Source organism: Mustela erminea, chromosome 4 (genome assembly GCF_009829155.1).
Source record: "Mustela erminea isolate mMusErm1 chromosome 4, mMusErm1.Pri, whole genome shotgun sequence".
Taxonomy (NCBI): domain Eukaryota; kingdom Metazoa; phylum Chordata; class Mammalia; order Carnivora; family Mustelidae; genus Mustela; species Mustela erminea.
The window spans coordinates 71,802,720-71,822,567 of NC_045617.1; the positions used below are offsets into that span (position 1 = coordinate 71,802,720).

General features: G+C 36.5%; 1 protein-coding gene across 5 annotated transcripts in view; it reads right to left on the reverse strand.

The window, feature by feature from the left end:
• LOC116588466 (laminin subunit alpha-2) overlaps window positions 1-19,848 on the reverse strand; it is a 640,912-nt gene that overhangs the window by 477,012 nt on the left and 144,052 nt on the right. For all 5 annotated transcript variants that reach the window (XM_032339558.1, XM_032339559.1, XM_032339557.1 and 2 more), the window contains exons 2-3: window positions 19,005-19,175; window positions 12,428-12,540 (exon numbers count right to left, since the gene is read on the reverse strand). In XM_032339558.1, coding sequence (XP_032195449.1) covers window positions 12,428-12,540; window positions 19,005-19,175 — 284 coding nt within the window. The remainder of the gene's footprint in view (window positions 1-12,427; window positions 12,541-19,004; window positions 19,176-19,848) is intronic.

The window sequence follows — 19,848 nt, forward strand, 5'->3', positions numbered from 1 at the left end:
CAGGGATAGAGGGAGAAAGCGGGAGACAGAGCAGCACATAGGGTTCCTGCAAGACACCATGGTGTGGGGATCCTCAGGTCACACTGGGAAAGAATTTTTCCCTTTCTGGAGTACATTTGGAAGAGGGTATTTTGCTCTCCAAGGACAAAAAACCTGCCAGGTGGCACTGAGTGACAGTTCTACAGTGGGGGACAGAGGCACACGCAAAAGGATAACCTAGTTGCAGCTTTTTGCTATGCATAACCATAGATCAGGCACCTGGGTGACCACGTGACTGCTTTTCTGGGACAGAACAGTGCCTGGTACATTGCTGGGGGAAGGGAGTGTGTCTACACCTTGCTAGGTCCTTTCAGATTTATTGTTTGGAATCTTAGGCATCATTCGGAAAGAAAACACAAGAGAACTGTGGCACTGGATGAGCCAATAACGTGGGCACAGACAGTTTGATGGCAGGGAGCTGACAAAAGCCTCGGACAGGGGAAGGAAGACTGTTTGCTTTTCTGTGAGGGCCTCCTGAGCACTGGTCATTTCAAGTTCCCCTCCCTGGCCACAAGTTCCCTGCCCTGACAATGAGAGGGCAGGGTGATGCCATCTTTCACCATCACCACCACCCCTCAGGGCTGCATAGCTGAAATTCAGAGAAAACATAACACCTCCAGGGGAGGCTGGAGTCACTTATACCAAACCCCATCCCCCTATGCCCAGCAAGGGCATATTTACCAGGGCAGATCTGACTATGAGGCACTTCAGCAGGCCTCATCCCCAGAAGACCAACACAGGACCACTGAATGTACCAAGTCTACTGATGCTCCAAAGCATTGGCTTCAGTTTTGGTGGAACTACGACTAGCTTGCTTGCTTGTTTGCTTTCTATTGGTATTTTGTATTTTATCCTTTTTAATTATTTTTTTTCTCCCTTTGGAATCAGGTTTATAGTTTCTTGCTCATATGTTGGTTTGTTTCTTTTTCTCTTTTTTTGGGTCATGCTTCTTTTTTTTTGTTTTATTTTTTCCTCCTTTCTTTGTTTTTCTTTGGAATTAGACTTAATGTTTTTTGCTTGTCCATTTGTTCATTCTTTTTGTTCCTTTTCCTTTTCTCAGATCAGGCTACTGTTGCTACTGCTTCTTTCTTTCTTTCTTTTTTGTTTAAACCCAGCTTATCATAACAAAGAAATCAAAGCACACCTAGTTAAAGGTCTAAACACTCCCCACTGCAAGGAAGGAGGAATTCTGCAAAGGACTGACTGTGAGAAAGAGCAACCAAAACACAGCAGTAGAGTGCACACAGCATACACCAGACATACTTCCTGAAGTGCCAGGTCCTGGACAGTGTAGGACCCCTTCTTAAAATAGTATTACTATAGGAGCAGGAAACATAACAAACTTTCACAGCCCACAAAAGCCAGAAACCTAGACATAATAACAAGATGGAGGAATTCTCACAGCTAGGGATTTGCTCAAAGATATATAAGCAATATAACTGAACAAGAATTTAGAATTAAAGCCATAAGAATACTAGCTGGGTTTGAAAGAAGCATAGAAAACCCAGAGAAACCTGGCTGTAGAGATAAAAGACCTAAAAACTAGTCAGCCTAAAATAAAAAATACTGTAAGTGAGAAGCAAATTCAATTGGATGTAATTACAATGAGGATGGAAGGAGCAGAGGAACAAACAGGTAATATAAGAGATAAGATTATGGAAAATAATAAAGCTTAAAAGAAGAAGGAAAGGAAACTATTAGATCATATAGACTTAAAGAACTCAGCAATTCCACAAATACAATAATATCTGTATTGTAAGAGTTCCAGAAGAAAAGTGGGGAAAAAGAAGCTGGAGGTCTATTTGTACAAATTATAGCTGAGAAAATCCCTAATCTGGGGAAGGAAACAGGCACTCAAGTCTAAGAGGCATAGAGAACTCCCCTCAAAAATCAGCATAAATAGGCCAACACCAAGACATACAGTGAAACTTGCAAAATACAAAGATAAAGAGATAATTCTGTGAGCAGGTAGGGACAAAGGTCCTTAACCTATAAGAGTACAAACATATGGTTACCAGCAGACTTGTCCAAGGAGGATGGCAGGACAAGAATGTGGTATGATATATTCAATGTGCTAAATGGGAAAAATATGCAGCCAAGAATACTTTATCCAGCAAGGCTATCATGCAGAATGGAAGGAGAGATAGTTTCTAAGGCAAAAAAAACTAAAGGAGTTTGAGAACACTTAACCAGCCTCTGCAAAAAAATATTAGAGGGGACTCTGAGTAGGAAAGAGAAGCCCAAAACAACAAAGACTATAAAGGAACAGAGACAATCTACAGGAACAGCAGTTTCACAGGTAATACAATGGCACTAAATTAATACCTATCAATAATTACTCTGAATGTAAATGAACTAAATGTTCCAATTAAAATAGGGTATCAGAATGCATTAAAGACACAAGACCCATTGATATGCTGCTTACAAGAGATACATTTTAGACCCCAAAACATGTCCAATTCGAAGTGAGGGGTGGAGAACCATCTTTCATGTTCATGGACGTTAAAAAAAAAAAAAATCTGGAGTAGCCATACTTATATCAGACAAACTGGATTTTAAACCAAAGACTATAATAAGAGATGAAGAAGGGTACTATATCATAATAAAGGGGTTTATCTAACAAGAAGATTTAGCAATTGTAAATATTTATGCCAACTTGAGAGCAGCAAAATATATAAACCAATTAATAACAAACTTAAAGAAACCCATTGATAATGCTATAATAATAGTAGGGGACTTTAACACCCATTCACAGCAATGGAAAATCATCTAAGCAAAAGATCAAAAAGGAAACAATGGTTTTAAATGACACACTACACTAGATAGACTTAACAGATGTAGTCAAAACATTTTATCCTAAAGCAGCAAAATACATGTTCTTTTTGAGTACAAATGGAACATTCTCCAGAAAAATCACATACTGTCTCACAAATCAGGTCTTAACCAGTACAAAAAGACTATGATCATACCATGCATATTTTCAGACCACAATGCTATGAAACTTGAAGTCAACTACAAGAAAAAATTAGGAAAGGCCACAGATACATGGAGGTTAAAGAACACCCTGCTAAAGAATGAATGGGTCAACCTAGAAAGTAAAGAAATTAAAAAAATATATATGGAAGCAAATGAAAATGAAAACAGAACAGTCCAATACCTTTGAGATGCAAGAAAGTGTTGATAGGAGGGGCATATATAGCAATACAAACCTTCCTCAAGAAGCAAGAAAAGTCTCAAATACACAACCTAAGCTTACACCTAAAACAGCTGGAAAAAGAACAGTAAATAAAGCCTAAAACCAGCAGAAGAAGGGAAATAATTAAGACTAGAACAGAAATAAAAGATACAGAAATTAAAAAAAAAAAAAAAAACAGTAGAACAGATCAACAAAGCTAGGAGTTGGTTCTTTGAAAGAGTTAACAAAATTAGTAAATCCCTGCCAGACTTATCAAAAAGAAAAGAGAAAGGGCCCAAATAAAATCATGAATGAAAGAGGAGAGATCACAAAAAACACCACAGAAATACAAACAATTATAGGAGAGTATTATGAACAATTATGTTCCAACAAACAGGGCAATCTAGAAGAAATGGATAAATTACTAGAAACATATAAACAACTAAAACTAAAACAAGATGAAACAGAAAATCTGAACAGACCCATAAGCAGCAAAGAAATTAAATCAGTAATCAAAAATCTCCCAACCAACAATGTTGTTGTTTCCCAGGGAAACTCTAACAACATTTAAAGAAGAATTAGAAGAATTAATACCTATTCTTTTGAAACTGTTGCAAAAAATGGAAATGGAAGTAAAAGTCCCAAGCCCATTCTATGAGCCTAGCATTATCCTGATTCCAAAACTAAAGACCTCACTAAAAAGGAGAATTACAGGGGCACCTGGGTGGCTCAGTGGGTTAAAGCCTCTGCCTTTGGCTCAGGTCATGATCCCAGGGTCCTGGGATCCAGCCCCGCATCAAGCTTTCTCCTCAGTGGGGAGCCTGCTTCCTCCTCTCTCTCTGCCTATTTGTGATCTCTGTCTGTCAAATAAATAAATAAAATTTAAAAATCTTAAAAAAAAAAAGGAGAATTACAGATCATTATCCCTGAATACCAATGCAAAATTTCTCAAGATACTAGCTAATCAATTTCAACAATATATTAAAAGTATTATTCACCATGATCAAGTGGGTCATTCCTGGGCTTGGGGAGTGGTTCAATCTATGCAAATCAATTAATGTAATATAATGCATTAATAAAAGAAAGTATAAGAAACATATGATCCTCTCAGTAGATACAGAAAAAATATTTGACAGAATGTGGCATATTTTCTTCATAAAAACTCTCAAAAAAAAAAAAAAGTAGGGACAGAAGGAACATACCTCACCATCACAAAGAACATATACAAAAGACCTACAACAAATATCACCCTCAATGGGGAAAAACTGAGAGCTTTTCCCCTAAGGTCAGGAACATGACAGGGATGTCTGCTTTCACCACTATTGTTCAACATAGTGCTGGAAGTCCTAGCCTAATCATTCAGACAGCAAAAAGAAATAAAATGCATCCAAACCAGCAAGGAAGAAGTTAAACTTTCACTTTTTGTAGACAACATGATACTCTGTGTAGAAAACCTAAGAGTCTCCATCAAAACTGTAACTGATATATTAATTCAGCAAAGTTGCAGGATATAAATTAATGTACAGAAATCTGTTGCATTTTTATACACCAATAATGAAGCAGCAGAAACAGAAATGAAGCAATTGATCCCACTTATAATTGCACCAAAACCATAAGATACCTAGGAATAAACCTAATCAAAGAGGTAAAAGATTTATATTCTGAAAATGATAGAACACTTATGAAAGAAATTGAAGAGGACACAAAGAAATGGAAAAGCATTCCATGCTTATTAATTGGAAGAACAAATATTGTTAAACTGTCTCTATTACCCAAAGCAATCTACACATTCAGTGCAATCCCAATCAAAATAACACCAGCACTTTTCACAGAACTAGAACCAACAATCCTTAAATTTGTGTGGAACCACAAAAAACCCCAAAATAGCCAAACCAATCTTGAAAAAGAAAAGCAAAGTGAGAGATACTGCAATCCCAGTCTTGAAGCTGTATTACAAAGCTGTAATAATCAAGACAGCATGGTACTGGCACAAAACCAGACACATAGATAAGTGGAACAGAATAAAGAACCCAGAAATGAATCCTCAACTCTATGGTCAACTAATCTTCCAAAAAGCAGGAAAGACTATCTAGTTGAAAAAAAGACAGTCTCTTCAACAAATGGTTTTGGGAAAACTGAACAGCCACATGCAGAAGAATGAAACTGGACCACTTTCTTATACTATACTCAAGAACAAATTTGAAATGGATGAAAGACCTAAATGCAAGACAGGAAACCATCAAAATCCTAGAAGAGAACATAGGCAGCAACCTCTGTGACCTCAGCTGCAGCAGCTTCTCACTAGATATATCTCCGGAGGCAGGGAAATAAAGCAAAAATGAACTATTAGCACTTCATCAAGATAAAAAGCTTCTGCACAGCAGAGGAAACAATAGAACTGAAAGGCAACATATGGAATGGGAGAAGTTATTTGAAGATGATGTATCAGATAAGGGCTGCTATCCAGAATCTGTAAAGAACTCATCAAAATCAACTTCCCAAAAATAATCCAGTGAAGAAATGGGCAGAAGACACAAACAGACATTTCTGCAAGGAGGACCTACAAACGACTATGAGACACATGAAAAAATGCTCACCATCACTCATCATTAGGGAAATACAAATCTAAACCACAATGAGATACCACCTCACCTGATAGTTGGCTAAAATCAAAAACTCAGACAACAACAGTTGTTGGCAAGGATGTGGAGAAAGGGCACCCCTCTTGAACTGTTGGTGGGAATGCAAAGTGGTTCAGCCACTCAAAAAAACAGTATGGAGTTTCTGCAGAAGGTTAAAAAATAGAGCTACCTTGTGCCCTAGCAATTGTACTACTGGGTATATATCCAAACGATATAAAAATGCTGACTCGAAGGGGTACATGCCCCCTTTGTTTAAGAAACAAAACAGATGAGCATGGGGAAAAGAAGGTAAAATAAAATGAGATAATAGCAGAGAGGGAGGCAAACCGTAAGAGAAGTTTAACTATAGAGAACAAAGTGAGGGCTGTTGGAGGGGAAGAAAAGAGGGGGTGTGCACTAAATGGATGATGGGCATTAAGGAGGGGACTTGTTGGGATGAGCACTGGTTGTTATATGTAAGTGATGAATCACTTAATTTTCCTCTGAAACCAGTACTATATGTTAACTAACTTGAATTTAAATGAATGAGTGAATATATGAATGAATATTCAAAATAAAATAAAATAAAATAAAATAAAACGATTTCACAGAGGAGCCAAGCATATATCAACAATAACAAAACTGGCACTGGCTGAAATCATACAGCTCAAAAAGAAAGGGAGAACTAAGGAGTGGTCAACTCTCTTGCTGAATCAACAACAAACAAACATTTAGTGATATTTACCTATTCATTATAAAACTGCTGTCCTTGACTCCCGGTAGAGTAATAGCTCATTTTATGCTGAATAACCTATTAATCTTTCATGCTATAGGTGCAAAAGACAGAAGTTATGCCACTTTAGAAGCATACTAAAATATACAAGAAAATGAAAACTCTGGTCTCCTGTTTTACAACAAAATATTTGTTGGTTGCACTCTCTCACAGAAGTCAAGATATCATAGTGTGGTGGTATAGTTCAGGGTCTTGATTCAAACACTCTAGGTTGAACTCTCAGCCCCACCCGAAATAGGCTTTGTAAAAAGGCCAAGTCACTTGACTTTTCTAAGCATAAGTGTTCTTTAACTATTAAATAAGGATCATAATTCCAGCTGCCCTTTTAAGATTTTTGTGAGAAGTAAATAAATAATAAGGATGTCTACATTTTCTGTATTGTCAATGCACTGAAATATGCTTGCCTGCAACTTTGTCCTTAGCTAAAAAATTTCTAGGAACACATTCCAGTTTGTTACTCCAAAGCCTAAGACAAAATAAGAGGTTTCAAGCTCTTCCTCCTTGAGGAATTCCATTATAAAAGTATCATAAAACCTTCTTAATGTTTTACATCATCAAAACACTGACTAAATTAAAATTGTGAGTCAAGTAAAAATAAAGATTTATTGTTTTGCAAATTGGGCTGCCTTTCTCTTGAACACACAGTAGGTTGATTTGCAGGAAGTAGGCAGGGGCCAAAGCAAATGAGGACATTGGGCAGCAGTGACACCTTGAGATATAGGAGATGTACCACTTACACAAGGTGTATTCTAGACTTTGGAGTTAGATAGTACTGTCTTATAAATAGAAACCTACAACTTGCTATGAAGACTGAACTATAAAAGATGTCTTGGATTATTCACTCATTTTAAGGCTATTAAACTAAACAGGAAGAAGAGTGAGTAGGAAAAAAAATCCACATAACTCTTTAGATACTATTTGAGAATGCATGAGTGGGGAATGCAAAGCAAACCTAGGAAAATATAAAATGGCTTCAGTGTAAAATGGGCTTTCAGGTAGACTCTGATCTGTTGAATTAATATTGATAGGTTTGAAACACTGAAAGAAGAATGAATACCTATTCTTCCGGAACTATTTCAGAAAACAGAGATGAAAAGAAAACTTCCAAACTCATTCTATGAGGTCAGCATTAATTACCTTAGTTCCAAAACCAAAGAATCCACTAAAAATGAAAATTATAGACCAGTATCCCTAATGAGCATAGATTCTCACCAAGATATAGTTAATAAGAATCAACAGCACATTAAAAAGATTACTCACACATGACCAAGTAGGATTTATTCCTGGGCTGCAAGGGTGGTACAACATCTGCAAATCTATCAATGTAATATGCTACATCAATAAAAGAAAGGACAAGAACCATATGATACTCTCAATAGATGTAAAAAAGTATTTGACAGAATACAGCATCTTTTCTTGATAAAAACTCTCTGCCATGTAGGGATAGAGGAACATACCTCAATAGCATAAAAGCCATACACGAAAAAATCCACAGCAAATATCATCCTCAATGAGGAAGAACTGAGAACTTTTGTCCTAAGGTCATGAATACAACAGGGATGTCCACTCTCACCACTGTTGTTCAACACAGTACTAGAAGTCCTGGCTCAACAATTAGACAACAAAAAGAAATTAAAGTCATCCAAACCAGCAAGGAGGAAGTCAAAACTTTCATTCTTTGCAGACGACATGACACTCTATGTAGAAACCTGAAAGTCCCCACCAACATATTGTTAGAACTCATTCATTGAATTCAGCAAAGTGGCAGGATATAATATCAATGCATGGAAGTGAGTTGCATTTCTATACATAGCGACATAGGGAATAGAAAGAGACATAAGGGAGTTGATTCCATTTATAACTGCACCAAAAATAAGATACCTAGGAATAAACCTAATCAAAAAGGTAAAAAAGATCTATACTCTGAAAACTATATAATACATACAAAAGAAATTGAGGAAGACACAAAGAAATGGAAGAGCATTCCATGCTCATGAATTGGAAGAACAAATATTGTTAAAATGTCTCAACTACCCAAAGCAATCAACACAGTCAATGCAATCCCTATCAAAATACCAGCAACGTTTTTCACAGAGCTGCAACAAACAATCCCAAAATTTGTATGGAACCAGAATAGACCCCAAATAGCCAAAGCAATGTTGAAAAAGAAAACCAAAGCTAGAGGAATCACCAATCCAGACTTTAAGTTATATCACAACTTTTGCATCAACTTGGATGGGATTGGAGGAGATTATGTTTAGTGAAATAATTCAAACAGAGAAAGTCGATTATCATATGGTTTCACTTATTTGTGAAACCTAAGAAATAGCATGGAGGACATCAAAAAAAAGGGGGAAATGAAGGAGGAGAAATCAGAGTGGGAGATGAACCATGAAAGACTATGGGCTCTGGGAAACTGAGTTTTAGAAGGGAGAAGGTTGGGGGAATGCGTGAGCCCAGTGATGGGTATTAAGGAGGGTGCGGATTGAGTGGAACACTGGGTGTTATAAGCAAACAATGAATCATGGAATACTACAACAAAAACTAATGATGTATTGTATGGTGACTAACATAACACAATAAAAAAATTTAAAAAAATAATAAATAAATAGGATAAGATAGTCAATGGGGGGATTAAAAAAATAAAAAAGCTGTAATCATTAAAACAGTACGGTACTGACACAAAAACAGACACATAGCTCAATGGAAAAGAATAGAGAAACCAAAAATGGACCCTCAACTTTATGGTCAACTCATCTTCAACAAAGCAAGAAAGAATATCTAATTGGAAAAAGTCAATTCAACAAATGGTGTTGGGAAAATTGGACAGCCATGTGGAGAAGAATGAAACTGGACCATTTCCTTATACCATATACTAAAATAGAATTAAAATGGATGAAAGACCTAAATGTGAGACAGGAAACCATCAAAATTCTAGAGAAGAGCATAGGCAGCAACCTCTGTGACCTTGGTAGAAGCAACTACTTGCTAGACACATCTCCAAAGGCAAGAGAAATGAGAGCAAAAATTAACTCTTAGGAGTTCAGCAAGATAAAAAGCCTCTGCACAGCAAAGGAAATAGTCAACAAAACTTAAAGGTAACCTATGGACTGGGAGACATTTCCAAATGTCTTATCAGATAAAGGGCTAGTGTCCAAAACCTATAATGAACTTAGCAAACTCAATACTCAAAAGAATAACAACAAAATTCAGCCAAGAAATGGGCAGAAGATATTAACAGACAGTTCTCCAAAGATATACAAATGGACAACAGACACATGAAAACACACTCGACATCACTTACCATCAGGGAAACATAAATCAAAACCACAATGAGATATCATCTCACACCTGTCAGAATGGCTAAAATTAACAAGCTAGGAAACAAAAGATATTGGCAAGGATGTGGAAAAAGGGGGACCCTCTTGATGGGAATGCAAACTGGTATAGCCACTCTAAAGAACAGTATGGAGATTCCTCAAAATGTTAAAATTAGAGCTACCCTATGACCCAGCAATTGTACTATTGGGTATATATCTAAAGGATACAAACATAATGATTTGAAGGGGTATGTGCACCCCAATATTATAGCAGCATTATCCACAATAACCAAAATATGGAAAGAGCCCGGATATCCGTCAACAGATGAGTGGAGATACACATCACACACACACACACACACACACACACACACACACACACAGGAATATTACTCAACCTTTAAAAAAAAAAAAAAAAAAGGAAATCTTGCCATTTGCCATGACATGGACTGAAGTAGAAGGTATTATGCTAAGTGAAATAAGTCAGTCAGAGAAAGACAAATACTGTAAGATTTCAATCATGTGGAATTTAAGAAGTAGGACAGATGAATATAGTATGGGGAAGAGAAAGAAAAATAAGGTAAGATGAAAACAGAGAAGGAGGCAAATCATGAGACTCTTAATTATAGGAAACAAATGGAGGGTTGCTAGAGGGGAGGTGGGGGGATGGAACAACTGCATGATGGGCAGTAAGGAGGGCACTTGAAGTAATGAGTACTGTGTGTTGTATACAACTTATTTATCACTAAATTCTATGTCTGAAGCTAATATTACAGACTATGTTAATTAAATTGAATTTAAATAAGAAATTTTAAAAACAAAAATGCTAAAAATATATAGATATGTGGATATGTGCTCCATGTGCATTTAAAGCATAAGTAGAGAGTTAACTAGAGAAATTGACCATCACTATTTATTAATTCACCATCCCAGAACATGACACAAAGCAACAGACAGCAGACTTACTTCTGATTGGGAAAGCTGAATTTCAATAACCAAATGAACAAGGAGAAGCATGGTGACTGATAAAGGACCAAGTTGTCTTTATCAGAAGAGGGATGAAGTGCATTTTGAGGGTAGGATCCTGAGGGTATTCATGCACAACTCTTCATTGACCTAATGCATGATTGATCAGTGTTGTAGTTTGCCCTGTTATTCCTTGATAGTACTCAGACTTCCTGAGAAATGCCATTAACTCAGGGCTGACATTAACTGTTAGAATGAGTAGACATGCATCCTTGCCAGCTGGCAATTTAGCTGCAGTCCTGAGCTCTGCTGTCACCTTGGTAAGGTCCTGAGTTGTCCTAGATGGGTGAGAGGAGGGTTTCCTTTGAGACTCACCAGCCAGCAATTTGTAGTTCCTGAGTGTGTCTACTCTGGCAAAAAAATGGACTCAAACTCTGGCAGGGAGGACGAAGAGCGGGAGGGGGAATTATACTCCTGTTGATGACAAAAAGCATCCATATGTGAAGTGATTGGTGGCTATCTGGTCCCCTGGAAATGTGACTAAGCCCATTGGCTGGTGCCTCCCTTCACTATGACCACCAGTGGATTCTCAACATCTACAACCTATACAAAGTATCTATCACTAATTATCTTGGCCATTCCACCTTCACTAACTCACAATGTTTTGCTGCTCTGACTCCACTGGGTATGGGAGGAGTGACTGAGAGCCTTTCCTACACTGATTCCAGGGAAGGAGAAACAGGAAGATACAGAAGTCATCCAAGTTAAACGCCCCCAGTCTCAGCCCTCAGTCAATTAAATTAGCTTTAGTGTTTGGAATAACAGCAAAATATGGCAACATTTTACCAGATTCTATCCAATTTTCAAGCCTAAATAATTTGGGGTGATGGTAATTCTTGATTAGTAAGTTCAACATGACCTCACTTATTGTGAATGGAAAGAAAAAAAGAGATTAAGTGTAGAAGGCACCCAGGCCTCTGCCACACAAACTCTAATAACTTCAACATCAATTTTGTACAACTACAAGGCTTGTTACCTCGTTTAGTGGCCCAAGTTTAATTTAAGAATCAACTGTCACAGCTTGTTCAACTCTCAGTAATGAGAGGCAATTTACTCAAGAGCTCTGTTACCCAAGAACCTTTCAGAGCACACACCATGAGCAGAGCAGGAGCGCTGTGTTATTTTAAAAGTTTTAAAAATGGCACCAATATATTTTCTTTATGTAAAATTTTGTTGATCTATATTTTCGTCATTCACTCTCATTAGTCAAAACAGAATCAGCTCCTAATTCAGTTCTAAACACTTCATGGGAACTCATTTTCCTTGTGCTTTAGAAATAAATGTCAACTATTTCTAAATAACAATATCCTAAAGGAAGAGGCCCCGTTGTGCCTCATATTACAGAAAAGTATCCTTTTACCCAAGAGCCACTAACTAAACAAACAGGAAATCCAAGATACAACTTTAAAAGTGGAAAATGATTTAAAAACAATAAAAAAAGAAAGCACTATACCTGCTGTAAATCCAGTGTAATTGTCACATAATGGTATTCAATTCCATTCTTAATACTGGGACTCTGCCACCACGTGTTCTTTCCATCAATAGCATTTGTAATCGGGTGTCTCTCTTTTGAATCAGCATCAATATGTGAAAGGACAAAAAAAAAATCATATAATGAATGTATAGCTATTTCTTTAAAGAAAAAAAAGTAAAAACTAAGTTGAAAGCATCATCATGTGAATATCAAACATCAAAATAACATAAAAAGAGAGCAATTCACATCTTCAACAGATTTCATGAATGCCAACTTTTCCACAGCACTCTATAAGGTAGCATGAAATGCCTTAATCATTAGGCTGTAAGAGAAGAAGTGCTCAACACTCTGGTCATCAATTCAAATAGGGAACTTGAAAGATTACTACAGAAATTAAGTGTGAAGAAATAATATTGAGATCTAATGGATGTGTCAGTCATTCAAAGAAGCAAAGCTCTATACTGTCTGAGGCAGCTCTAGTAAGCCATCCACTTTGTGAACAAAACAAAAAATCCTAAATTGTGGTTGAAAGGTACTTGAAGATCTATCCTTCTGACACATTCATTATTACCAAGACTTGGGCACTCTGGGTTTATATGGGTTTAATATAAAATGCTGTCAAATCCATCCTATGAGACTTTTTGCAGTCAGTCCTTTACTGGCCAACTTCTAACCACTATTTAAAAATATAATGAAAGATGGGGTGCCTGGTGATTCAGTCTGTTGAGCATCCAACTCTTGCTTTTGGCTCGGGTCATGATCTCAGGGCTATGAGATCAAGCCCCACACGGGGCTCCCATGTTCAGCCAGGAGCCTGCTTGAGATCTTCTCTCTCCTTCTCCCTTAGCTCCTCCCCCTGCTCAGATTGTATGCTATCTCTCTCATAAATAAGTATATCTTTAAATATACATTTATATAAAATGAAAGATACTCCAAACCTCCCATCTAGCATTTGCCCATCCCCATCATCACTAACTCAGTGGAGAACAGAGAATAGCACACGAAACTCTGTCCTACCAACAGAATGTGGATCTTCCCTCACCTTTACTCCAGGTAGATGAGAACAGAACTCAGTGTGCAAATTAAAAGGAAGACTGGAGACAGACAACAGGAAGGTGGACAATCACGCCACCCCACCCCACCCCACTCCTGCAGTCTTTTTTTAACATCCCTTTCCTTCTTACACTCCTCAAACCTTACATTTCCTCCAACTTAGCGTTGTGCCTCTCACAACAGCAGCCAATACCCCTAAAGTGCCAAAGCCCTCATTCTGTTTTGGTTCTTAGTCATGGGTTCTTGTCTGAAATCTGTTCTCATTTTCCAAGTAACACAAAAATTCCATTTTAGATTTTTGGGTTTTTTCTTCCTCTCTTCTAAATAGGCCCAGCTCATTCACAGGTGAAGATGGCAGGATTGGAGGTGGATGGAGATGTTCTTATTTCTATCCCAAGGGCTGCACTAAACTACTTAACTTCCTAAATTCTCACATGAAAGCCAATATATTTAACCACAGAAATGTACACAAACTGGAGGCTAGCTTCCCTGCTACACTTCTGTACATTACGGATTATGTATGCCTTGGGGTGTCAGTCTTGAGAACTTTTTAATACTACTTCTCGGGGGAGATGTTTCAAATAAATGGCCTAAAAGTAACCTTCTAGATTAGAACACAATCTTTCTTGTAAATGGAAGGAATATTTCAAATAATGAGCAAACAATATCACTACAAGCAATAATCATGGACCCTCCCTTTGCCTACATGATGTAGTAATGTAGACATGTACTCTGAAGATAACGGTGATGAAAAAAGCATGAGGTCTGGAATATGGAGTGTTGGAATATAAGGAGCTAGATGTTACTCCTGGCTCCACCATTTGGTATTTAACCATGGCATCTCATTTAAATTGTGTGTGCGATTTCTGAAATAGGGGGAACAAAACTCCACTCCAAAGCAGTGATTCCAAGATTAATTTTCAGAAAAAAAAAAAACTGAAAAAATGTAGATGAGAGATGTGTGGAATTGATGAGAGTCCCGGCTCTTCAATGATGCAAGTCACAGTAAACTTCAGTAACCACAGTAACCTTCACAGTCATTTAATACACTGTCACTATTATTTTATCAATTAATGAAAAACTGAAACCAACAGAAGCTTTAAAGAAACATAATTTCTAAATGAAGAACAGTCCTTTAAAATGTGTTCATTGTTGTCATTAAAAATTCAGAATTTCTCACTTTCTCATTTTTCCATGGACCAGTAAACATACCTTGGATGAGAACTCTAAACTAACATGGTTACCAGAGGAACATTACAGCTATTAATATTCTAACCATTATGCATATACATAAAATAAATTATACATCTGTTCAAAATGTACACTGTTCTGAATCTTAATTAGAGCTGAAATGCATTTAATAAAAAATTTGAAAACAACAACAAAACCAAGCAAAATGAAGTCCTCAATGCAACAGGAATTTCGTAATAAATGAAATCATCTTCAAAAGAAAAATTTTTATTCAAAACTGCATATTCACTAAATCTGCCATTTTTAGAGCAAATACTTTGACCATATTAGTTTTATTACAATAGCCTATTATGACTTTTTAAATTAAAATCATAGAGGCTTATGTCCTTGAGTTACTTATGGGAATGTGAGAGCACAGGACAAGACAAAAATATTCTATTTTTATTGATAAATTATTTAGTTCAGCTAAGCAACTGGATGGATTTTGTTTTGTATCAAGTCTTCTCATATTCGCAGTCCCCTGAGATGGGGCATCCTATCTCATTATTGAAAAGTAAAACTGCTGAATGTATTTAATAATTGGCACTTGTTCTGTTGAAGCTAAGAAAGGTGTCAGGTCTTCATAACGACAGCAAATACCATAAGCAAAACCAAATATCAGATAAATGCCCTTGTGGTATCAGTGGTGCTGAAAGTGGCACATTAGAAGTCAGAACCATGAGTGAAATATTTCTGACATTGCTTCTGAAGAAAAATAAATATCACAGCAAACATTCCCCAAACATCCTCAGGAATCTTCTTTATAGACTGTGGGTTTAATATGTGATCGAAAAACACACACACAAAACCACATTTCCAAATCAAATTTGTGGCTCTCAGGTAATTCTGAGAGAAGCTATATAATTGGAAATTTTGATATCTGCCACCTCAGGTCAAATTGAAATGAGAATTAGTCACGAAAATGAAGACTGGGAGATGAATCAACAATTAACTATAATCCCCATTATGAAAGTTTAATCATAATTAATTTGCAAATACTGATTAATTGTTGGCATACCTCCCTTATTTAGAACGAGATAGAAACTTATAACATCCTCAACAGGGATAGCTACACAAGTCAATCTAAGGGCTAACTGCATCAGAAAATTGGCAAAGGAATCATTGATGAGGTAAATCTTTCAAACTGCTAGTTTTTAATTGGGAAGCACAATCTATTAACAGGAAGTTCAAGTTTCCTTTTCTCTTTATGGCAATTGAGTACAGTCCTGCCAGATTTGTTCTAGCTGTTCAATGAATTTGTAAAACTTTATCATCTGTTGCTCCAACTTCTCCTAAAATATATTTATGTAGTTTATTGCTAGTTGCTTAATTTTACAGGGTATTGTTCTTTCTAAATTTCTAGTTTCAAAACAGGAAATTGAAATGTAATGAAGTTGGTACCTTAAAATTAATCAAACAAAGTAAATCCAGACTATAAGTTTAAAGAACACTTTAGGTAAATAAAAATGAGGAAACAGAAAGACTACCTCCTTTACAGCTTACTTAGTTACTAAAATATTCTGCTCACCTTTGTCTCAATATAAAGCTATGGGATGGGCTTGCCTAAATGCAGATGTCTTCCAACTGAGACACAAGACTGAAGGGGGAAGTGACAGAGTCGCTCTTGGACTCAGTTTCGCAAATGCATCTCATCCATTTTTCCAGCCAAGAGTCTCCATTCAATTATTTTCCACCCCGGTCTCTGCATCTGCTTTCTATTCTGTCTTGTTACTGTACATAGTTTCTTGTCTTTCTTCTTTTCTGGAATACCTTTCCCTCTAATCTCAGGCAATTAGTCTTTTTAATGCCCAACTAAGTCTCACCACCTTCTTGGAAACTTCTCTTGATACTTCAGTTCCCCTTAATATTTTCCTTCTCGGAAATCCTACATCACTTATAATATGTAACCACTACATATATAAGACTCCATGAGGCTCAGTACAAATATTTGATTCCTCCATTTTACCCCATATGGAATTCTTATGTTATTCTCATCATGGCTCAGCAATTCTCCTATTCCCTGAAAGCAGTTAAAAAAAATTTTACTTCTTTCTTTAACAGAAGACCCAGACACATATCTTAATCAGAAAATCAAGAGCATTAAATAAGAATTCCCTCCTAAATACTTCCTTCCATTTGCTTCTACTCATCCTCCCTCTTTCTGATTTGATCAGTTAAAAGGTATGTGTCTCCTAATTTAAGGCTTTCCACCTGTTTAGTGACTCATCTGTTTTTACCTCTAGAGAACTACCACCCCCATCTTTATCCTCAACTTTATCCTCAACTTTCCTGGCCTTTCCTTTTGGCACTGAAATTTGCTCAAATGCTTCCTGACTCTGAAAACCTTCAATATATGACATTTTCCTCTGTCGAAGTCCTCCATTCTCTTTCACATCAAGGATATTTGAGGGAATATTCCTATAATCCTTTCATTCCTCTTTACCACTCATTTATCAACTCTGCGGTGTGACTTGCCACCATCAATCCACTGACTGCTTTAACAAGGTTCCCATATTGTCAAAATCAAGGAAAATCTATATTTCACTTTTCTTACTCAATTTCTTGGAAGCAATTAACATTGAGGCTTACTCATTCTTCCTGATAATTCTTTCCTTCCTCACATGCATGGTACTTGAATCTTCTGACTTCCTTCCTTGGATTCTATTTCTCTTTATTGACTTTCTAGATTCCACTTAACCTGCCTCCCTTAGCTTTTGATGTTTCCACAGGGCTTTGACTTGGGTCCTTTATCCTTATTGTTCTATACAGAAATAAGCAGACAGGTAAGATGTGTTCCATTGCTCCCCACTCCTATGCCCATATCATAATAATCTATATCATAGAAATAACCAGAGCTGTTAAAAGGCAAGAAGTTTTCTGATGGTCACCATCTTTTTCTTAACCTTTTTGTTTTAATATTCTGATACACAGGACCACCAACTTTAATCACAAAGGTCCCCAATTCTCCAAATAAAATATTTTCAGCATCTCTAAATTATACAATAGAGAGGTGACTATGCATTCTTCCCTTTAACCCGTTCTGATAAAGAATGCACAATACCTTCCAACTTTGTTTTGAGATTTAAAAAATGTAGATTGTGAGAGAAAGCTTCCTTCATTTTATTGTTTTGCAATTTAAAAAGAGAAGGAAACTAAGCAAATTTTAAAACAATATACTTGTGAAGTTTTATCCCCATTATAAGTCACCTCATTGACATCACGTATTTACATTACTAATCTTCCCAATATATATATTTGATAATTTCCCAGTGTGTATCTCCAAATCAATCTCTATCTCTAGAATTCTTGCACACCATCCTTTCCTTCTCTATATAAGTTCTTTACCTGTTAAATCAAATTACTCGTAATTAACTGAATGTATCCTGCTCTTCCATACCTCCAAGACTTGCACATGCTTTTTCTTTTATACTTTTCATCTTACTCTTATTTTTTCAGTACATGGGTCACTTTCTCCCAGGAATAGTTAAATAACCTCCCTCGTGTTCCCCTAACACTCACTTTACTTTTCTGCTTCTCCTATTTCCCCTCTAAGTCTGTTAAGTCAAAGGCTATGTATGATTTACCATGATGCGTCAATACAATGCATTGCTAGTAGCAGGTGTTCAAATGCTTGCTGAATAAATACATAAATGAATCTGAGATATTCGTGTAGTTCACAGAAGCCAGCAAGAGGGCTTTGTATGACACCTGTCCTAAAACACTCCTCTTGTGGTGTTTAAGAACCTCCATAATCTTATTCCAACCTCTGCACAAAACCCTTCTTTTAGTTAGCTTTCATTTGTACCAGGTCTGAATTTGTGACACTTCTGTCTCTCCTTCAGGCCCCTATACTGATTCTTTACTTTATACTTTTTGCCCATGTCTTCATTAACTGAAGGGAAGGACCACACCTTATTCCTGCTGGATCTTCACTGGAGTACCTAGCACATAAGTGACCCATGAATGACTAAAGCTTGGATTAACAACACATCCACATACTATTCTGGAGGCAGTAAACTTAATGACTGACACAGGTCTTCAGCTAGAAAACTTTCCTCAAGCAATGCACCTGGTACATATAAAGAACTCTGACAATGGTACATATAAAGAAGTCTGACAATGTCAGAGAAGGAGTATAAAGCATTTCCCAATGGAAGAAAAATTCTAGAAATTTGGGAGACCACAGACCCTTGACTTTAATGATACTTCAACTCAAAATCTCTCAATTACAGAGCCTAGCCAGTATCATGCAAATACATACTAAAATACATACGGTTTGGATTGCTGCTGTTTTGATTGCAGATTCGACACTGGGGGTTCCTCACGGGCTGCCCAGGGACATGCTCTACCAATTTGCAATACATTTCAGGTCCTTTTTCTCCACATGTTGCATTTGTGGTGATGAGTGCATTAGAAGCAAGATTCAGGACAGCAGGGAATAAACCTGGAAAAGAAGGACAAATGAAAGATTTGTGGGCCAGAAACAACATGGTTATGATTTTGCTGCATTTTAAGATGAAGCTAAGATAGAATATTTTTCAGAACATTAATTAAAAATTAAATAATCAGTATTCAAAAATTGAATATTTGACTTAATTAAATACTCTATACAAATAGCATGCGTTCTCAAATGAACATTTCTTTTTGGGTCTTAAATATAAAATCTAAACCTATCTTAATTTTTAACCTCTAATACTTAATTAGGAAGAAAGTCCTATCTCTAACACACATTTAAATAAAAACCCAAAGAAAAAAACTTGTTCATGTTATCAGCAAAAGACCCTTCGTCCAGCTCAGCTATTTTATATCTAGTAGTAAACTATAATCATATGTAAAGATTTTGTACAAGTTGCATTTATGTTTTTGTAGTCATTTTTATGCTCCAATTATTATTTAGCATTAAGTGGTTGTTATAATTTCTTTATATCCAAACAGGAGAAAAGAGCAAATGATGAAAAGATTTTGGAAAACCATTCTTTACTGTCTTCTGTGCTATAAGGCCATATTATATGGCAATATATTATCAGAAACAATAAGTATAGTAGTCTATGATCATACTACCACTTATTTCTTAGATACAATAGAAGTTTAAGCCTGCTCAGATAAAATCACAGAGA